Source organism: Stigmatopora argus, chromosome 1 (assembly GCF_051989625.1).
Source record: "Stigmatopora argus isolate UIUO_Sarg chromosome 1, RoL_Sarg_1.0, whole genome shotgun sequence".
NCBI classification, from domain to species: Eukaryota; Metazoa; Chordata; class Actinopteri; order Syngnathiformes; family Syngnathidae; genus Stigmatopora; species Stigmatopora argus.
This window is the reverse complement of record NC_135387.1, coordinates 2,520,852-2,543,624: the sequence shown is the minus strand read 5'-3', so window position 1 is coordinate 2,543,624 and position 22,773 is coordinate 2,520,852. Positions and strand designations below refer to the sequence as shown.

Genomic DNA, 22,773 nt, shown 5'->3' with positions numbered 1-22,773 from the left:
TCTGCTACTTCTTTTTTGGAACCATTCAGCCATGCCTATGCTGTTATACACATGGGACTAGCTGTGAACAATACACAGTAGAAGGAGCAACACCTCCATGCCGCTGGAAATTCGGAGCTGGACAAAAGTGCCGGGAGAAGAAGCGAGCGACACTTTAGACCAACCATTCCATTATGGGATAAGATGAAAGAGCTGTCGGCGCTTACCAGGCCGGAAATTGAGTCGAGGGGTTCTACTCTGCTACTGTTGATTTTTAAGCTCCAGACTACTGAGGAACTGTGCGGATAAGCTTAGAAGAGTGACTCTGCATATTTTCAACCTCGGTCACAGTATGCAGAAGTTCCCCATCTTGTGGAAGACTTCCTGTGTGTGGTTGCAGTTTTATCCAACTCAACAACGTCTTTTTCTTGAGTCTGTATCCGTTTTTGCTACTGCAACCAAGATGGTGCCGTTCAAGTGGCAGCCGGTAGCGGTAGCTCCGTCCGCTCTTGCTCGTTTTGTGGTTTTGCTGCTTTTCTGTCTTAATGATTTGATTTAATGATTCTTAATGATCCCATATACTTTGCTTTGTACTTTGTGCTTTTTGCTTTGTTGTTCTGCAGCCTTTGCGACTCGGCCCCTCTTGTCGCGTGGCTTGGGTTCTTTCTATCTATTTATGTCTAAAATGCATTCTCACCCTCTTGCTACTGTGACAATGAAATTTCCCGAATACGGGATGAATAAAGTTATCCAATCCGATCCAATCAATTTGCTTTAAAGATATCTGGCCTCATCTAGCATTGTGAATGGGTATAATGTTTACACCCTGAATTTAAGACGACCAACACTTTTTCAGTGTCATTTCAATGCAAACAACACTGTCTTATATCTGGGCAAATACGGTACTTTTATAAACACTGTGACACGGTCCGCAAGGAAGTGACACAGAAATATTTCTTTCACGCTGCGAGTCAATTCTCAAATCTTGTATTTCAATCACTCGTCTATTAGGGTCAGACAGTCATTTCTGGCCACCATAAAAAATTCCAACTCTCTACGATGGACGTTTTGGACAAACGTAGCATGAGAATGTTAACATAAAACATCCACCCATCCATAAATCATGCTTCATCTATTCTATAATCCTTATAAAGCGTGATATATGGATGGATGTGTGGGTGTGCACCTGAAAACTCATTGGCGGAAATTCTTCCGAAAAGGACATTTGTAAATGATGTAGAAAGGCGTCCTACCTTACAACTAAATTGGGTCAGCGCAGCCAGCACCATCGTGTATCGCCGACTCGTCCCGTCACGACAGAAAAAAAAGTGTTTCGGGGAGCACCCGGAAACTCGCTGTCTGAAATTCTTCCGAAAATGACGTTTGTAAATGATATGGAAACGCATCCTACCTTACAACCAATCAGCCACGCGGTGCGTTAAAGAGACATCATGTAAAAGTGATTCATACATCAACTCTTTTTTCAGCGTTAACAAATAAAAGATTGATTTTACACACTTAGAGAAGGTGAATAAATTCAATCCTCGATTAGGATCTGACAGCCGTTTCTGGCTACCATAAAAAAATCAACTCTACGATGCACGGTTTGGACAAACGAAGCGAAGGAATCCTAACATACCCACACATCCATCCATAAATCACGATTTATAATGATTAAAGATTACAGCTATAAGCACATGAAAAGACTAATGTATTAATATCTAATTAATACCTATTACCTATCTATTTATGTCTAAAATGCCTTTCCTATTCCTGCATCCTCACCCTCTTGCTACTGTGACAACGAAATTTCCCGGGTACGGGATGAATAAAGTTATCCAATAACCAATATAATCTGGATATAAAAAATTGTAAATGCTTTAAGTACTGTACTCACAGTTAAAATATGTCCTCTTCACTTGATTTAAATAATAAAGAAAAAAAGGTTATTGGGAGTTTTAGTCCAAGTTCTCCTTGTCAGATTGAAGAGGCATTGGATCATCAATGGAATCTTCAGGTGAGATCGTAAATTTCTTGCGATTTCTGAAAAGTACTATGAAGACGAAATGGCTCTTGGGATGTGCAATGTCAACTGTCTGGTTGGGAAAGAGCCTGAGCTAGTGCGTGAGGTTAAGAAATTCTGGCTTACCTCTACGCACAGCTTGGGTTCCGGTACCACTCCTCTCGAGGGGGGTTGGACACTCTTACACTCTGGGGTTGCTCACGGTGAGAGGCGCCGAGTGGGTGTGGGCCTACTTGTTGGCCCCCGGCTCGGAGCCTGTATGTTGGGGTTTACACCGGTGGACGAGAGGGTAGCATCCCTCCGTCTTCAGGTGGGGGGACGTGACCTAACTGTTGTTTGTGCAGATACACCAAACAGCAGTTCAGAGTACCCACCCTATTTGGAGTCCTTGGAGGAGGTGCTGGAGAGTACTCCTTCGGGGGACTCCCTCGTTCTGCTGGGGGACTTCAATGCTCACGTGGGCGATGACAGAAAGACCTGGAGGGGAATGATTGGTGAGAACGCCCCCCCTGATTGAAACCCGAGTGGTGTTCTATTGTTGGATTTCTGCGCTTGTCATTGAATGACAATAATGAAAACCATGTTCAAGCATAAGGGTGTCCATATGTGCACTTGGCACCAGACACGCTAAGCCGCAGTTCGGTGATCGACTTTGTGGTCATGTCATTGGACCTGCACCCGCAATTCTTGGACACTCGGGTAAAGAGAGGAGCGGAGCTGTCAACCGATCACCACATGGTGGTGAGTTGGCTCTGATGGTGGGGACGGATGCCCGTATATATACATATATATTATATATGTCTATGTGTGTATGTGTGTACGTACGTAGACACATTTATATATATTTTTTTTTTTCACGACTATAAGGCGCACATAAAAGTCTTACATTTTCTCCAAAATAGACAGGACGCCTTATAATCCAGTGCGCTTTATATATGGACCAATACTAAAATTGTTATCACGATAAAATAAATCAGTCGATAGGGTACACCATCCTCTACAGCCCCCAAATCTACTATTTTCCCCATAGAAAAAGTACTGCGCAGTGACTGCTGGGATATACAGACGCTCCCCTACTGACGAACATTCGAGTTACGAACAACGGTACATACGAACATGTCTGCGCATAGGTTTTTTTTTTTGTTTACTTTTTTTTTTCCACCAAGATGGTGCCGTCACGCGGAAGCCAGTGACAGTAGCTCTGTATATTCTTGTTTTTCGTGTTTTACAGCCCTTCTATCTTTTTTTAAATTACATTTTAATATTTCTTAATACATTCCTCTTTACTTTACGTTGTACTTTATACTTTTTACTTTAATGTTTTTACAACTTTCTTTGTTCCGTCAGCCTGGCTTCTTTGGGCTACTTCTTGTAGTGCTTCTTTCCGCCGTTAATACCGACGCCTGGCGCTGTGAGAGCTCACCCAGCATCCACCTTCCTCTGCCCAGTTCGTTGCAGTGCGTAAGTGCGTGAACGTATCTCCAGTGCGCAAAGAACATTTTTATCATTAAATATCTCGTGCAACCATTATTCAATACGGTTGGTGAAAAGCGAAAGGCTTCTAGTGAGGGTGGTAGTGCAAGGACGAGGCAAGCCATTTCATTTGAAACGAAAGTGGCAATAAAAAAGAAGCTTGATGCGGGTGTGAAAATGGTGAGCGTAGCACGGGCATACAACTTGAAATGTTCGACGATCGTTCGTTAAATGTTTTTTTCAGTACAAACCAATGCAGGTTACTTATACAAGCCTTAAACATACAAATGCACTTATATAAACCTTCAATATACTTATATAGGCCTTAAACATAAATTATAATACAAAATATAGCACTGAATCAACTTACGAACAAATTCAACTTATGAACAATCGCTCGGAACCTAACTCGTTCGTAAGTAGGGGAGCGTCTGTATAGTTCTTTTGTCAATACACCCAATGGATTGTGGCCTGGACATCGACTTCAACACAGCTTTACGAAGCATGGAAGGCAGCGTTGGAATAGTTACGCTCGCTACTAGCTAGCTACTATTTGTGAATGGATTGTGGCCACCTGGACATCGACATCAACACAGCTTTACGAAGCATGGAAGGCAGCGTTGGAATAGTTACGCTAGCTACTAGCTAGCTACTATTTGCGAATGGATTGTGGCTGCCTGGACATCGACATCAACACAGCTTTACGAAGCATGGAAGGCAGCGTTGGAATAGTTACGATAGCTACTAGCTAGCTACTATTTGCGAATGGATTGTGGCCGCCTGGACATCGACATCAACACAGCTTTACGAAGCATGGAAGGCAGCATTGGAATAGTTACGCTAGCTACTAGCTAGCTACTATTTGCGAATGGATTGTGGCCGCCTGGACATCGACATCAACACAGCTTTACGAAGCATGGAAGCCAGCGTTGGAATAGTTACGCTAGCTACTAGCTAGCTACTATTTGCGAATGGATTGTGGCTGCCTGGCCGAACGTATAAAACTCAGCGTTTTCAATGACTCATTTGGACAATTGTTCAATTCGGACACAGAAAATGAGGACTTTGATGGATTTGTGGGTGATGATGACGTGAGTACATTGTGAAATGGCTAAATAAAGTACAAACGAACTCAGTTTTGCTTCCGTTGCCTTTTTAAAGACGTGTTTTTAGCGTGTGGGTGTAGCGTGTATGTTTAAGCTGGTGTATGTTTTGCCATGCCTGGCTGCGTCTATAAAAACGGTGCGTCCTTTGTGTGTAAAATAAAAAAATAGCACTCGTTACTGACAGTGCGGCTAAAAATACGATGCGCCGTATAGTCGTGAAAATACGGTATCCATATCCATATACTATATCCATATCCATATCCCAGTGGCGGTCGGTTCATTTTCTGGTAGCGCCTTCAACGTATCAATCCAACCCTCAAAAACTATTTTATGGCTATAAAACCGCTACTGGAGCTACAGCTGCGACACATACAAATAATCAATAAATTAATGCACAAAAATGGGGTAAAATCCACTTTCTAGCAGCATTTCATGATTAAATACAAATACTGAAACTTTTCAGACATTAAAACCAGGCCAGGGGTGATTTGCCCGGGAAAACACAGCGATGAACGTCAATGGCGTACGGGCAAACATTGCCCGAAAATGGGATAAAATCCAGCCGGAAACAGCATTTATTGATTACATACAAATACTGGAGCTTTTTAGACATCAGAACCGGGCCCGGAGTATCATTTCCCCGCTAAAAAGACAGCGATGAACGTCGATACGTCCATACGTGAAATGACAAAAAATGCACTAAAATTAGGTAAAATCCACTTCCTAGCATCATTTATTGATTGAATACAAATACTGGAGCTTTTGAGACATTACAACCAGGCCAGGGAGGTTATTTTTCCCGGGAAAAGACAGCGATGGACGTCAATGGCGAAACGCCCAAAATTAAACTGGGGTAAAATGGGGTAAAATCCACTTCCTAGCAGCATTTTGTGATTAAATACAAACACTGGAGCTTAAATACAAACACTGTAGCTTTTCAGATATCAGAACCGGGCCCACAATTGAAATATTATTTAGGAATAAAGCCATATTATACTCACCAAAAATTCTTTTTAACTGTACACAATATCCATCCTCCTTTCTTTCTTCCTTTTTTTCTATCGCCATCGAAGCTAATGCTGGAAGTCCAGCCTGTCCTGTCGTATTTCTGGCATAGTCCGTCTTGAAAATGGCTTTAAATCAACACAACAATATATTTGCTTGTGCAGCTCTCTCCAGATATATTGGTAGCTCTGGCTAATCACTAGCCAATCATAGTTGGTGAAAGCGATGACGTATCCCTACACCTGCGACAAGGCAATGACGTATCCATACGCCTGCGACAATGCATTGTAGTGTTGCTAACTCGAAATCTGATTCGTCATCTAAGCTAATGATGAAAGTCGAGCCTGTCCTGTCATATTTCCGGCATAGTCCGTTTTGAAAATGGCTTTAAATCAACACAACAATATATTTGATGGTGCAGCTAAGTTAGCACACTGAAAGTGGCGCGCACACACCATTTTCCCGGCTGTAACAGGCTTGCTAGCTTCGGAGTTGACCGCCCTTTCTTAATGCCCATTTTTTTTCTGGAAAAGTCTGTCTGGAAAATAGCTTTGTGAGAGAAATCTGCAACAGAATCCATTTGTTTTTGCCACTGTCGGCCATTGTGGGTGGAGTTTGCGATCTCTGGCTGCGGCCCGCCTACTAGCCAATCATAGTTGCTGAAAGCAATGACATGTCCCAGCCAGCAAAATGCTAATGCGTATGAAAAAGCATTGTCGGGTTGCCAACTCGAAATCTGATTGGTTAAAAGCAACAGTCTAGTTTAATGCAGCAGAGCCCGCAGAACTGATTGTGCAGGCTTTGAGGCAGATCTGATCTGGCAACAAATAATGGCTGAAATGTGATTGGTTAAAAGCTTCAATATGAAAACACACATCTGGAAGCAGTGCAACCAGGGGGGAAAGCAATGAAAAAAAGCTAACAGACCATTTGGAATAATAAGTATTGATGGACAAAATATAATATGATTCAGATATTTCTTAGGCCAGCAGAGAAGGCCTTGAAGGCCCTGACGGCCCGCCATATCCATATCCATATCCATAACCATAACCATAACCATAACCATAACCATAACCATATCCATATCCATATATACGCATACACGCGTACACGCGTACACAACCTCTTGGATATTTACAGCCTGCACTACAGCTCTCGAAGTCTACCAAGAAGTCACTGTGTAATTTGTCCATACTTTGTACAGCATATGGGTCATGGGTTACTCACTGTATAATCAAAGAGAAAATGTACAGGACTTTGTTCTTTTTGTGGCACCATAAATCCCAAGGACAAAAAATATATAGAAATCATTTCGCCTTTTATGTAATGTATCCGACAAAAATTCATTCATTCATTTTCTGAACCGCTTCATCCTCGTGGGGCGTGCTGGAGCCCATCTCAACTGACTTCCGGCACGAGGCGGGGGACACCCTGAATCAGTGGCCAGTAGATCATAGGGCATGAGGAGACAGACAACCATTCATGATCACACTCATTACCTAGGGGCAATTGAGAGTGTCCAACCAGCCTACCATGGATGTCTTTGGAATGTGGGAGGGAACCGAAGTACCCGGAGGAGACTCACGCAGACCCGTGGAGAACAGGCAAACTCCTCGCAGGTGGACCGACCTGTATTTGAACCCAGGACCCCAGAAGTATGAGACCGACGCGCTAACCGCTCAGCCACTGGGCCGACCCTACAAACATTTCAAAGATATTTTAAATCTTAAAAATGCAGTGGAATGAAAGCGGCATGGGCTAATTATGAGCATTCTTCACTGAATTAGTGTTTGGTGTGTGGCAATGCTGTACTCTCTTTTGTCTTGATCCCTAAACTGATCCCTTGCTTATACCCCGGGAGGTCATAGGTCACTTGGTTAATTAAGGGTCCAATCAGTCTTTAGATAAACTCATCTGAGCTTAATGTTTGCACTTTTTGAGATCCAACAGCTCTGCCTGGTACCCCTCTACTAATCTAGCCACAAAAAGGGGGAGTCGGTTAACCCAGCTCAACAGCACCAAGGTGGAATGGCCTTTTCATTTGACAACTTCAGTCAGTGAAGAATGTCAGTAAGCTCTTGCCAAACCAGAAAAATAACCCCAACGTGGCATATTGTACACAATGTGAGGGTTTGAGGAGGGGGTGCCCTAAAGCTCTCTGCAGATTAGGTTGATGCTGCATGAGTGGGACCAGTGTTTCCTTCCTATATAATGTACTTGAAAGTAAAACGCCATGGCTGGCCCATGACACACACATCCAGGGGTGATGAAAGTGTGGCTGAGCAAGTAACCATGAACTCTCTCAATGTACTGTGATTGGATTTAGTTTAACAAAGATTACTCAACAGCTGCCAAAGTTTGGGGCCCAAGTGAGATTATACAACAGCGTTTTATAATCAATGCACATTAAGAGTACTATTTTCTATACAGTATGTCCATTTGATTATATATGATCAAGCAGTCACATTCATGTGCCATATCAATTAGTACATTAGTATAATAAATCTAGATGTTTAACTCATAGGTTGCCATTGACCACATTCCCTCCCAGTAAAAATGGATTGTATGTCTAGTGCCGTCAACGGTTGGTAATGAGTTAAAATCGTTTTGACTGTTTTAGTCATAAAATTGGGAAGATTAGCACAAAAAAAACTTATTTTGGAAAGACTCTAAACCTGAGTTGTCAAATTCAATGTCTGTGAGATAGAGGAGCCAACCACATCATTTGTAAATAGTAATAAAAGTCTTAAATTTTCTCCAAAATAGACAGGGCGCCTAATAATCCAGTGCGCTTTATATAAGGACCAATACTAAAATTGTTATCACGATAAAATAAAATGAATTAGTTGATAGGGTACACCGACTCTACTATTTTCCCGTAGACAAAGTACTGCACAGTGACTGCTGGGATATGTAGTAGTTCTTTTGTCAATACACCCAATGGATTGTGGCCTGTATACATCGACATCAATACAACTTGACAAAGCATGGAAAGCACTGTTGGAAAAGTTACGCTAGCTACCAGCTAGCTACTATTTACGAATGGATTGTGGCCTATACACATCGACATCAATACAGCTTGACAAAGCATGGAAAGCACTGTTGGAAAAGTTACGCTAGCTACCAACTAGCTACTATTTACGAATGGATTGCGGCCTGTATACATCGACATCAATACAGTTTGACAAAGCATGGAAAGCACTGTTGGAAAAGTTACGCTAGCTACCAGCTAGCTACTATTTACGAATGGATTGTGGCCTATATACATCGACATCAATACAGCTTGACAAAGCTTGGAAAGCACCGTTGGAAAAGTTACGCTAGCTACCAGCTAGCTACTATTGGCGAATGGATTGTGGCCGCCTGGACGAACGTATAAAACTCAGCGTTTTCGATGACTCGTTTGGACAATTGTTCAATTCAGACACAGAAAATGAGGACTTTAATGGATTTGTGTGTGATGATGACGTGAGTAAGTTGTAAAATGGCTAAATAAAGTACAACCGAACTCAGTTTTCCTTCCATTGCCTTTTTAAAAACATGTTTTTAGCGTGTGGGTGTAGCGTGCAAGAACTATTAATCCCAGCAGTCACTGCGCACCGGAAACCGGAAAAAGAGTCTGGGGCTGCTTCCGGAAGCCAGCGCTATTGCTGTTAGATATTCATATATAATATATAACATATATGCGTCTAAAAAAACGGTGCGTCCTTTGTGTGTTTAAAATACAGAAATAGCACTCGTTACTGACACTGCGGCTAAAAATACGATGCGCCATATAGTCGTGAAAATACGGTATACACTTTCCTAACTTTCCCACTTATATTTTGTGCATTTAAAAATGTAAATTAATTAAAACTGAGGACAAATGAAAAATATGAATAAGAATATTTGCTACTAATTCACTACCTATTATTGACAGTGATAGATGTCATACCAACATAATGATAATCCAGGTAAACATTAAATGCACTCATTCACTGCCTTAAATGGGAGCCAGGGAGTTTAGAGGATCAACAAATAGGATTTTGGGCATTTTTAGATAAATAATTTCTCTAACCAATTCTTTCGCTATCAATATAGGATTAGAATCCCTTAGTACCCCATTTGTTATACATTATGACCCTCCTACGGTAACTACAATGTGGTTTGCGGTAATATAAGTTTGACACCCCTAACACTCAGCAATAACATGGATAGTATTCCCAATACATACAAATACACTATATATATTATGAATAAAAAGAACAACTGATTCTACATAAAACTAATGAATAAATAGCTACAATCATGTGGAAAAACATTTAAGTTCCAATCCAAACAACAACACACAGCTATCAATAATTGCAAGACACCAAGGAAAAAAAGAAAACTTACCAAAGAATAAAATGCCCCCTTCAAACTTTACATGCTCGACTCATAAAGGAAAAAAAAACTTAAGATTCTCCTGGCTCTTGCACTGCCAGGGAATCAAAGCTATGAAAAGATGTGAATGTAGCTGAGCAAATAGGATTAAAGATGGCTAAATCCAAATGGCTGGAAGCACAGCATGCATTAAAGAGGAATTCTCCCAGGAAAGATAATCCCCATATACACATTCTAACACATTTCACTCACTCCTGTTTTTTTTTTAATGCACACTCATGGTAATTCCATGATTGTCTGACTGTCCAAACACCACACTCAATACGGTATATAAATATACAACTCAAACTGTTGCATTGACACGCTGATTCCAGAGATGGAAATATTACAGTGAATAATCCTACTTTGTGTTTGTGTCATTCTGTACTATCATGCACCAGAACCAAAAGGAGTCTTTCTTACCTTCAGTACTTCCATGGGCACCTGTGCAGCGGCCAGAGCGGGGATGCTCACATTGATGGCTGGGGTCTGCGTAGCTATAGTTTGCTGGTACTGGGATTCATGCTGCTTTCGCTGTTCCCGTCGCTCCTGCTCCTGAAGCTGTTCACGCATCAGCTGCTGTCGCAGACGGATGCGTGACGTTGTGGCTGAGGAGCTGAGAGGAGGCTTGGAAGCGTTGTGTTGCTCCAACGGGCTAGGGAGCAGGTGATTGAGACGGGACAGGTGGTGTCAAAAAGGCATTGCCGGATTATAAAAGTAAACTAAAGAGCACAAAGTCAAAAGAGAGGATGTAGGGAGGTCAAGTGAAGGGAGATAGGTCAAGCATATTGATGTGTGAGATTAGCAATATTGATTCACTAGACACACGCCAGTGGGATTTAGTTGCTTGATGGGGGTGGGGTGGGCGGTTCACTCTCTAATGGGGATATCACAACAGTCATCCTATCATTTATTCATTGATAATAGGGCTGCATCTATAGATTATTTAAGTAACCGATTAATCTGATATTGAATTATTTAAATTAATCGGGTAATCAGATAAGAAACATTAAAGGCATTGTAGAATAATTTTTAGTTATGTAAAACAAAGAAACAAGTGTTTAGGCTTGGAAATCCTTTCATTTTGGCCATTTGCGCCAAGATTGCACTTTGAAATGAGTATCAAATGCCAATGCAAATTCCCCAAAAATGTGTGCATCTTCAAAACAGAATTGCGCTCAGACTATACTTATACTAGAGCCAATACAATAAAATAAAAGCCAATTATTTATCAAAAATTAATCATTATTGAAATGAGTTTTTTATACAGAAAAAATATTGATACAGCAAGTCAAAAGTAAGCTCATGATTTTATCTAGCAGCAAATTTGACCCAATATTAACACAAATACACAATACAGTAAGTACACTACAGTAAGTAGTACATGAACTCTACTAGCTAGTGTAGCGATTAGCTAGAAGCACTTGCCCCGTGCTAAGTAGCATGATATTAACACAAGAACGATATAATCCCTACAATAATATTCAACACTTCTAAAACTCAGTTTCCACCAGAGAGTAGCGTATGCTCCCAAATCAATACAACTCAATACAGCCCTTCCAAAACAAACCATTACAACTAAAGGTCAACCAATATATCGGCCAGCCAATATTTGTCCAAAATTGGCCATTGGCCTATCAACAAAATTTTAAAACATCTGAAAAAATATTCATTTTGATTATGCATCTATAAGAGCAACTGCATCCACTTTGACTGAAACAAAGAGCCTATTATGAGACAATCTGCAACACTAACCCACGAGACACTTGCTTTATAACGCATGGTAAGATTTTTTCTTTCCCCCAAAAAATAGTTCGCCCAACCAGTGTACATGTGCTTTGTGGACCTGGAGAAGGCATTCGACCGTGTCCCCTGGGGAGTCTTGTGGGGGGTACTCCGGGAGTATGGGGTTCCGGAACCCGTGATATGCGGGGTCCAGTCCCTTTATGACCGGTGTCAGAGTCTGGTCCCCGTAGCTGGCAGTAAATCAGACCCGTTTCCAGTGAGGGTTGGACTCCGCCAGGGCTGCCCTATGTCACCGATTCTGTTCATAACTTTTATGGACATAATACCTAGGCGCAGCCGAGGCGTTTAAGGGGTCCTTTTTGGTGGCCTCAGTATTGCATCCCTGCTTTTTGAAGATGATGATGTGGTTCTGTTGGGTTGATCAGGCCGTGATCTCCAACTCTCGCTGGAACGATTCGCAACCGAGTGTGAAACGGTCAGGATGACAATCAGCACCTCCAAATCTGAGACTATGTTCCTTAGTCGGAAAAAAAATGGCATGCCCTCTCCGGGTCAGGGATCAAGTCCTCCCCCAGGTGGAGGAGTTTAAGTATCTTGGGGTCTTGTTCACGAGTGAGGGAGGAATGGAGCAGGAGATCGACAGGCGGATCGGTGCGGCGTCTGCAGTGATGCAGACTCTGCGCCGGTCCGTCGTGGTGAAGAAGGAGCTGAGCCAAAAGGCGAGGCTCTCTTTTTACCGGATGATCGATGTTTCATCCCTCATCTATGGTCACAAGCTGTGGGTCGTGACTGAAAGAACAAGATGCTGCGCTGGATCGAGAGATGAGTTGGCTTGGGCATCTGATCAGGATGCCTCCTGGACGCCTCCCTCGGGAGGTGTTCCGGCCACGTCCCACCGGGAGGAGGCCACGGGGCCGACCTCGGACACGCTGGGGAGACTATGTCTCCCGGCTAGCCCTGGGGCCTTGGGGTCCTCCTGGAAGAGCTGGATGAAGTGGCTGGGGAGAGAGAAGTCTGGGCTTCCCTGCTGCCCTCGCGACCTGACTTCGGATAAAGCGGAAGATGAGATGAGATGAGCAAGCATTTCGGAAAAGTACCAATTTTTCAATTTAAATGCCTCGAAATTCAAATCATCGCCATGACTTCCACCATCGCGATTCAACTGCACTGTAAACCGGAAGAATTCGGTAACACGGGTGCATTGTGACCCATCTTAAATATGCCTTAAAATCATTGAATTTTACAATTTCTCGCGTATAAGCCACCCCGATTCACAATTTCAGCTCCATATTCAAAGTTTAAATAGGGAGTACAATATCATAAGCAAGTTAATATGCCTGTCTTTGTAAATGCAAAATATCAAGTGATTAAATTTGAAAAAAGAAATAAGTCATTCTGGATGAGAACCTGATGCTTTTTAATGACAGAAATTATAATTTTCTTACCAGACGTTTAAAATGTTGTGGTCGCCCTATTGCTTCTAATGTCGAAATATCTCGATTCTTTCGATGGTTCATATTACTGCAAGAGTTGTCACTTTCGAACAAGAAATAAAATGAAAAAAAAAACAAAGCGGAATTTTGTTTTATTTCATAATCACAAATGTGATATCATTTCCTTTGTGTGTTCGGAAGGGATGTTGCCTGTACGTAGACAAATTCAAAAGGGAATTCACATGAGCGGTACATACAGTAGGTGTGTCCGTAGCGGTCTGGGGGTGCAATAATGGCATGAGATACACATTGCGCAGGTATCAAGGGTGATATCTTAGCGATCGACCGCAGGACCTTCGATCAGCCTTAACAACTGTTGGGATGTGCTGACATGGCTGACATCTCTCTGTCTCTCTCGCTCTCTCTGTCTCTCTCTGTCTCTCTCTCTCTCTGTCTCTCTCTCTCTGTCTCTCTCTCTCTGTCTCTCTCTCTCTCTCTCTCTCTCTCTGTCTCTCTCTCTGTCTCTCTCTCTGTCTCTGTCTCTCTCTCTCTCTGTCTCTCTCTCTCTGTCTCTCTCTCTCTCTCTGTCTCTCTCTCTCTCTCTGTCTTTCTCTCTCTCTCTGTCTCTCTCTCTCTGTCTCTCTCTCTCTCTGTCTGTCTCTCTCTCTGTCTCTCTCTCTCTGTCTCTCTCTCTGTCTCTCTGTCTCTCTCTCTGTCTCTCTCTCTCTCAAACTCTCTCTCTCTCTCTCGCTCGTACGACTCGTACGGTGTTTGTAAGTTTTTTGGGGGGTTTGTAAGGGGAATCATAATCATTTATAAGGGACGTTATCGGCAGAGGTTGACAGGTATGAGTGATAGTAACCTTGAATTTTGAATTACTCAGCTTTTTGTAGCAGTACCTTGTCACTGGATCTCTGTTATTGGTGATTTCTCTTTTACAGAATTCTGTAAGCACAGTGTAGTTCCTCAGAACAGCATTGACAGCTTGGTGCCGCGACAGCCATCGAACTTCGTTCAGAGGCCTGAATGACAGTGCATCTTCATCAACAATCTTTGCCAGGTCCTCCATTTTGCCCCTCTTCACAGCGGACCGAGAGAAAGTGGAATAGACAGTTCTAAGAAGAGTTTCAACATCTCGCTTCGAACGCACATTTTTCCAGGCATCATCTATGCCCAAGTCCTCTCTGTGGGCCACACAATGTTGTTCAGTTAAGTGAGGTATTTGGCGCTTTAACAAAGCTGCAACTCCGTTGTGTTTTCCTAGCATCACTGAGGCACCATCCGAGGTCAGCATCACCATTTTCTGCATGTCCAGTCCATGTTTGGAGTAAAACTGAGTTATTCCTTGCACAATATCCCGAGAAGTGCATGCTGTCAGCTGGATGTTGCCACCAAACACAGTTTTGTAGTTAACATCATTTTCCTCCCTGTATTTAATATATATGACTAGCATTTTGTGTACTGATATGTCTGTGCTCTCATCTACTATCAGGGTATGCAAGGGTGCATTTTTAATACTGCACATAGTCTCATTCTGCACTATCTCATTGATTGAGTTCACAAATTCAAAGGCATAGTTTTTGCTTCGCCAGCTTTCTGGTATACGTACTCACATACTTTGCAATGTGATCGTGGATTTCTTGAACTGACAGCATTGATGCATTCATTTTGATGGCAAGTAAAATATTGTCAATGAGAACTTTAACTTGTTCACGGTCCGATTTTGTTTTGTGTGACAGCTCATTCCTTTTCCCTCGGTCTTTTGCGCTCTCCCGCAATAATGTACCAATCCCCTGTCCCATCTTGAGTCTTCGTAAAATTTCGACAGCTTTTAAATGACTTTTATGCTGAATGTGACGCCTGAGATAGTCCAGCTTCCATTCAATCCACATTTTTCCATCTGAAAACCCACTTGCAACTTTGGCATATCTGCATATTTTGCAGAGTAGACCTTTCTCACTTGAAAAAGAAAATATATCACCCAATTTCACCGCTTTTTCTTCTATTGTCGCATGCTCCGACAACCATTCCATCTTAAAAGAAGTGCATTTCTTTATTACTGTGGCTTGGCAAGTGGATGTGTCGCTGCCTGTTCGTTTTGCCATGATACGGGGTTTGTATTAGTGATACGGCGTTTGTATTAGTATCTATTAACCTGCTAGCTAACCTGCACGGCGCATATGGGCAGGGTCCAGACGCACGCCCCGTCAATGCCGTGATTGATCTCGTACCGTAAGTGAACCGTATCGTATCATTGGCTGGACACTGTCACTCACTGAGTGAGAAACAAAAAAAACAATATTATTGTGCGAATTAATTAGACTAAGTCTAATATTAGATATTAATTAATATGTTATGTTGGTGTTGTTTGTGCGCTGGATAGATTTTCTTGTGCGCAGAGAGCACGAGAGTACTGCGCAATTGCGCACGTGCGCAGCTTAGAGGGAACATTGAGTATGAATCATATAAATATTTTAACTGCATTTTAACCGTATCTAGTGACACAGTTGAAATAGCAATAGTTATCTCTTATTTAGTCGAAATGTGAAGAAACCTAACACAGATCTCTGGCATTGCTCTGAATTTGTGTTTTTGTTTGTTCAAACAGTATACAGTTGTGGTCAAAAGTTTACATACACTTGTGAAGAATATAATGTCATGGCTCGCTTGAGTTTCCAGTTATTCTATAACTCTGATTTTTCTCTGATAGAGTGATTGGAACAGATTTCTTTGTGACAAAAAACATTCATAAAGTTTGGTTCTTTTATGACTTTATTATGGGTTAACAGAAAAAGTGATCCAATCTGCTGGGTCAAAAATATACATACAGCAACACGAATTTGCAATTTTGGTGACTTAGAAAGTTGTGTCTGTGAAATGAGCTTCATAGCATGGCCTCTTAACTTATTGTGAGTGATTATGAGTGACTAGTGCTAGTGACTTCTCTGAGGCCATTTAAATAGGGCTCATTGGATGCAAACGCCCACAAACGCTACAATGGGAAAGTCAAAGGAGCTCAGCATAGATCTGAAAAAGCAAATCCTTGACTTGAACAAGTCAGGAAATTCACTTGGAGCCATTTCAAAGCAGCTGCAGGTCCCAAGAGCAACAGTGCAAACAATTGTTTGTAAGTATAACGTGCATGGCACTGTTTTGTAACTGCCACGATCAGGAAGAAAACGCAAGCTCTCACCTGCTCCTGAGAGAAAATTGGTCAGGAGGGTGAAGATTCAACCAAGAATCACCAAAAAGCAGATCTGCCAAGAATTAGAAGCTGCTGGAACACAGCTGCCAGTGTCCACAGTCAAGCGTGTTTTGCATCTCCATGGACTGAGAGGCTGCTGTGCAAGAAGGAAGCCCTTGCTCCAAAAGCGACACCTTAAGGCTCGACTGAAGTTTGCTGCTGATCACATGGACAAAGATAAGACCTTCTGGAGGAAAGTTCTGTGGTCAGACGAAACAAAAATTGAGCTGTTTGGCTACAATGCCCAGCAATATGTTTGGAGGAGAAAAGGTGAGGCCTTTAACCCCACATACACCATGCCTACCGTCAAGCACGGTGGTGGTAGTATTATGCTGTGGGGCTGTTTTGCTGCCAAGGGAACTGGTGCTTTACAGAGAGTAAATGGGATAATGAAGAAGGAGGATTACCTTCAAATTCTTCAAGATAACCTAAAGTCATCAGCCCGAAGATTGGGTCTTGGGCGCAGTTGGGTGTTCCAACAGGACAATGACCCCAAACACACATCAAAAGTGGTAATGGAATGGCTAAATCAGGCTAGAATTAAGGTTTTCGAATGGCCTTCCCAAAGTCCTGACTTTTGAGAACTTGTGGACAATGCTGAAGAACCAAGTCCATGTCAGAAAGCCATCAAATTTAACTGAACTGCACCAATTCTGTCAAGAGGAGTGGTCAAATATTCAACCAGAAGCTTCCCAGAAGCTTGTGGATGGCTACCAAAAGCACCTAATTGAAGTGAAAATGGCCAAGGGACATGTTACCAAATATTAGCGCTGCTGTATGTATATTGTTGACCCAGCAGATTTGATCACTTTTTTCTGTTCACCCATAATAAAGTCATAAAAGAACCAAACTTCATGAATGTTTTGTGACAAAGGAGTATCTGTTCCAATCACTCTATCAGAGAAAAATCTGAGTTGTAAAAATAACTGGAAACTCAAGAGAGCCATGACATTATGTTCTTCACAACTGTATGTAAACTTTTGACCACAACTGTATGTTAATACTAGGTTCAGTGCCGATACGGCACTAAAATGATGTGATCTGTATTATGAGTACTAAGATATGTGTGAATGCTGTGCAATATGTATTTTTGATTGCCACCACTGGTCACCCTAAACAACATGTCCGCCGAGTATGCAAACCATTGTAAAAAGGGAGCACCCTTCCCAAGATGATGACAAACATAAAAGTCATGTGATGTTGAATCATACTCCTGCTGTGAATTGAAATGACTTAATTAAAAGGAGACATCCGAACCATTTGAACGGTGGTTGGCATCGAAGGCTCGTGCTGTCAATGGCAGACATATATTTATTTTGTAGTACATTAGCTAAACCTTCTCTTTGGGCTCTTCATAAATTCCTGATAATAATTTTGCTCAAATCCATTCCAACATGATGAAATAAATGAAGCGAACCAACTTCCACCTAACAAATAAGAGGAACAAGAAATGTTTCAGTTTTCCCACTCTCGTCAAGCCCAGACTCCCCAGACAGACTCGTGCGCTCCTAAAATAGAGGGGCTCTGCTGAAGCAGAAGTTGTCGGGATGAAGCCTACATGGAGTGAGTGATCCTTTTGATAAAACTTAGCAAAATGTCTGGCCAATCCAGCTGTGCAATAATCGGACTAATTAGCCAGCAGAGTCAAACACAGCTTCATTCTGTCGTCTTTTTAGTGGGTGCTGGGCCCTCAACATAACATTTTTGCCCTCCTCTCTCAGCAATGAATATAATCTCATTGTTTGAAAGACACACCCACTAAAGCTTGTACAAGATAGTTTTGTTGTGGTAATACGTTAAAGTTTCTCAAAAGTTAAAATTTAAACTGCACTTTTTTAGTAAATGGTCAGTTTTAAACGTCAATGATTTAATCAGAGGCATTTAAATGGTGATAGGTGACTCCCATTTAACAATTTTGACCACCAGGCAACAGAAGAATGTGCATAATACACTAGCAGAACTACATTATGTCGGATGTTTAATTTTACTTCCCCTTTCAAAATTATGTATTTTTCCCCATATTGAGTTGAACATTCATTCGTTCGTTCGTTCATTCATTCATCTTCCATACCGTCCATCTTCGAAAGGGTTGCGGGGGTTACTGGAGCCTCACCCAGCTGTCTTCAGGCAAAAGGCAGACTACATCCTAGACTGGTCGCCAGTCAGTTGTAGGGCACACAGAGAGACAAACGACCATCCGCACTCCCAATCATACCGCCACCAGCGGGAATTGAGCCCGCGCCTGCCCGCACCGAAGTAATGCGAGTGAACCTCAACACCACGAAGCGGCTCGAGTTGAACAGTATATCACATTAATCCTTTGAAAAGCAAGTACAGTAATCCCTCATCATTTCGCGGTTCAACTTTCGCAGTTTCACTACATCGCAGATTTTTTTCTAGGGATGTTTTTAATTTTTTTATTATTATGTTATACGTTCATAAGAATTTGAAAATCCACGCTGAAACTGGGAAGCAACTCCCCTGTCTTCCGCTTGCACTCAGCACTGAATCATTTTTTTTATTTTTTAAGTTAAAAAAGGGGGAAATCCACGCTGAAAGTCATAACCAAGGGCTCATTAAATAGGGCTGACATATATATTCATTTTTATATATATATATATATATATATATATGTGTGTGTGTGTATATATATATATATTTGTATATATTTGTATATATGTATATATATATGTATATATGTATGTATATATATATATATATATATATATATATATATACATACACACTTTTTGCCGAGTAAACGCAGCTTATGGAGAAGCACCACCAATTTCGTCATACGCAGTTTCTGGGTGTGATGACAAGTAGGCTTTTTTGTTGTTGATGATGACGACAGGGCCCATGTCTGATTATTATTATTATAACTCTAAATTTGCGGTAACACAACACACATTCCCTTCTGAGGTAATATGAAAAGATGTTTGGGTGGTGATCTGCCTCCTACTAGCTGACTGAAGGTAAGTGAAAGACAGTGAGAGGTAAGTGACCTGTATCCATAACAGCAGAATGCCAAATTACAAGTCCGTAACTATCACTTATTTAGGTCTTTTGCCGAGTAAACGCAGCTTATGGAGAAGCACCACCAATTTCGTCATACGCAGTTTCAGGGTGTGATGACAAGTAGGCTTTTTGTGGTTGATGATGACAACAGGGCCTATGTCCGATTATATATATATATATATATATATGTATATATATGTGTGTATATGTATATATATATATATATATATATATATATATATATATGTGTGTATATGTATATATATATATATATATATATATATGTATACAGACGCTCCCATACTTACGAACATTCGAGTTACGAACAACGGTACATACGAACATGTCTGTAAATTGCGTTTATGTCGAAAAATGTTCGTAAGTTCGATTTTGTATTGCGCGCCTTTTTCCACGCAGTGCTTCTTTCCGCCGCTAATACCGACGCCTGGCGCTGTGAGAGCTCAGCTCAGCCAGCATCCACCTTCCTCTGCCCAGTTCGTTGCAGTGCGGAAGTGCGTGAACGTATCTCCAGTGCGCAAAGAACCTTTTTCATTTTTATCATTAAATATCTCGTGCATCCATTATTCAATATGGTTGGTGAAAAGAGAAAGGCTTCTATTGAGGGAAGTGCAAGGAAGAGGCAAGCCATTTCGCAATAATAACGAAGCTTGATGCGGGTGATAAAGTGGTGAGCGTTGCACGCGAATACAACTTGAATCGTTCGACCGTCAGTACCATTTATAAACATAAAGATCGAGCAGCAGGACCCAAATATTGAACGTTGCACAAACTTTGCAAATCAATTGAATGATGCCATACATTGCTACCGCATCATTTATGATGAAAAAAGAAAACTGCAATCGTCATTAGATAGCTTCTTTCGGCCAGTTTCTAGTAAATCTCTCTCTCTCTAATGTATGTATACAGTACTGTATGTATTCTATCCATTTTATTAAATGTTTTTTTAGTACAAACCAATGTGTGTTACTTATACAAGCCCTAAACATACAAATGCACTTATATAAACCTTCAATATACTTATATAGGTTTCAATATACTTATATAGGGCTTAAACATAAATTATATTACAAAATATAGCACTGAGTAACTTACGAACAAATTCAACTTATGAACAATCGCTCGGAACCTAACTCGTTCGTAAGTAGGGGAGCGTCTGTACATACATATATATATATATATATATATATATATATATATATATATATATATATATATATATATATATATATATATGTATATCAGTGGCGGGCCGTCAGGGCCTTCAAGGCCTTCTCTGCTGGCCTAAGAAATATCTGAATCATATTATATTTTGTCCATCAATACTTATTATTCCAAATGGTCTGTTAGCTTCCTTTCATTGCTTTCCCCCCTGGTTGCACTGCTTTCAGATGTGTGTTTTCATATTGAAGCATTTAACCAATCACATTTCAGCCATTATTTGTTGCCAGATCAGATCTGCCTCAAAGCCTTCACAATCAGTTCTTGCGTGGTCTGCTGCATTAAGCAAGACTGTTGCTTTTAACCAATCAGATTTCGAGTTGGCAACCCCACAATGATTTTTCATAGGCGTTAGCATTTTGCTGGCTGGGACATGTCATTGCTTTCACAAACTATGATTGGCTAGTAGACGGGCCAAAGCAGCCAGAGATCGCAAACTCCACCCACATGACCGACAGTGGCAAAAACAAATGAATTCTGTTGCAGATTTCTCTCACAAAGCTATTTTCCAGACGGACTTTTCCAAAAAAAAGGACATTATTAAGAAAGGGCGGTCAACTCCGAAGCTAGCAAGCCTGTTACAGCCGGGAATATGGTGTGTGCGGCACTTTCAGTGTGCTAACTTAGCTCCACAAGCAAATAGTATATTGTTGTTTTGATTTAAAGCCATTTTCAAAACGGACTATGCCGGAAATATGACAGGACAGGTTCGACTTTCATCATTTGCTTCGATGGCGATAGGAAAGAAGGAAGAAAGAAAGGAGGATGGATATTGTGTAAAAAGGATTTTTGGTGAGTAAAATATGCCCATATTCCTAAATAATATTTCAATTGTGGGCCAAGTCCTGATATCTGAAAAGCTCAAGTGTTTGTATTTAATCACAAAATGCTGCTAGGAAGTGGATTTTACCCCAGTTTAATTTTTGGCGTTTCACCATTGACGTCCATCGCTGTCTTTTCCCGGGAAAAATCACCCCCCTGGCCTGGTTGTAATGTCTCAAAAGCTCCAGTATTTGTATTCAATCAATAAATGATGCTAGGAAGTGGATTTTACCCCATTTTTGTGCATTAATTTATTGATTATTTTTTATGTGTTGCAGCTGTAGCTGCAGTAGAGGTTTTATAGCCATAAAATAGTTTTTGAGGGTTGGATTGATACGTTGAAGGCGCTACCAGAAAATGCACCGCCCGCCACTGATGTATATGTATGTATATATATATGTATATATATGTGTATAGAAGTATATATATATGTATATATATGTATGTATATATATATGTGTGTATATATATATATATATATATATATATATATATATACAGACGCTCCCCTACTTACGAACATTCGAGTTACGAACAACGGTACATACGAACATGTCTGCAAATTGCGTTTGTCGAAAAATGTTCGTAAGTTCGATTTTGTATTGCGCGCCTTTTTCCGCGCAGTGCTTCTTTCCGCCGCTAATACCGACGCCTGGCGCTGTGGAGCTCAGCTCACCCAGCATCCACCTTCTTCTGCCCAGTCCGTTGCAATGCGGAAGTGCGTGAACGTATCTCCAGTGCACAAAGAACCTTTTTCATTTTTATCATTAAATATCTCGTGCATCCATTATTCAATATGGTTGGTGAAAAGTGAAATGCTTCTATTGAGGGAGGTGCAAGGAAGAGGCAAGCCATTTCATTTGAAATGAGTGGCAATAATAACGAAGCTTGATGAAAGTGGTGAGCGTTGCATGGGAATACAACTTGGATCGTTCGACCGTCAGTACCATTTATAAACATAAAGATCGAGCAGCAGGACCCAAATATTGAACGTTGCACAAAGTTTGCAAATCAATTGAATGATGCCATTCAGTGCTACCGCATCATTTATGATGAAAAAAAGAAAACTGCAATCGTCATTAGATAGCTTCTTATGGCCTGTTTCTAGTAAAGCTCTCTCTCTCTAATGTATGTATACAGTACTGTATGTGTTCTCTCCATGTTATTAATTTTTTTTTCAGTACAAACCAATGCGTGTTACTTATACAAGCCTTAAACATACAAATGCACTTATATAAACCTTCAATATACTTATATAGGCTTCAATATACTTATATAGGCCTT

At 41.1% G+C, this 22,773-nt stretch overlaps 1 protein-coding gene across 9 annotated transcripts in view; it reads right to left on the bottom strand.

Annotated features, from left to right (window-relative positions):
* Positions 1–22,773, bottom strand: part of LOC144070738 (microphthalmia-associated transcription factor-like) — a 68,877-nt gene that overhangs the window by 26,685 nt on the left and 19,419 nt on the right. For 3 of the 9 annotated variants that reach the window (XM_077595185.1, XM_077595187.1, XM_077595196.1), the window contains one exon: positions 10,411–10,642. In XM_077595185.1, coding sequence (XP_077451311.1) covers positions 10,411–10,642 — 232 coding nt within the window. Of the gene's footprint in view, positions 1–1,876; positions 2,096–2,128; positions 2,307–2,376; positions 2,480–9,960; positions 10,077–10,410; positions 10,643–22,773 lie in introns of those variants that run through there. The other 6 variants (XM_077595197.1, XM_077595199.1, XM_077595198.1 and 3 more) reach the window with 6 other exon arrangements.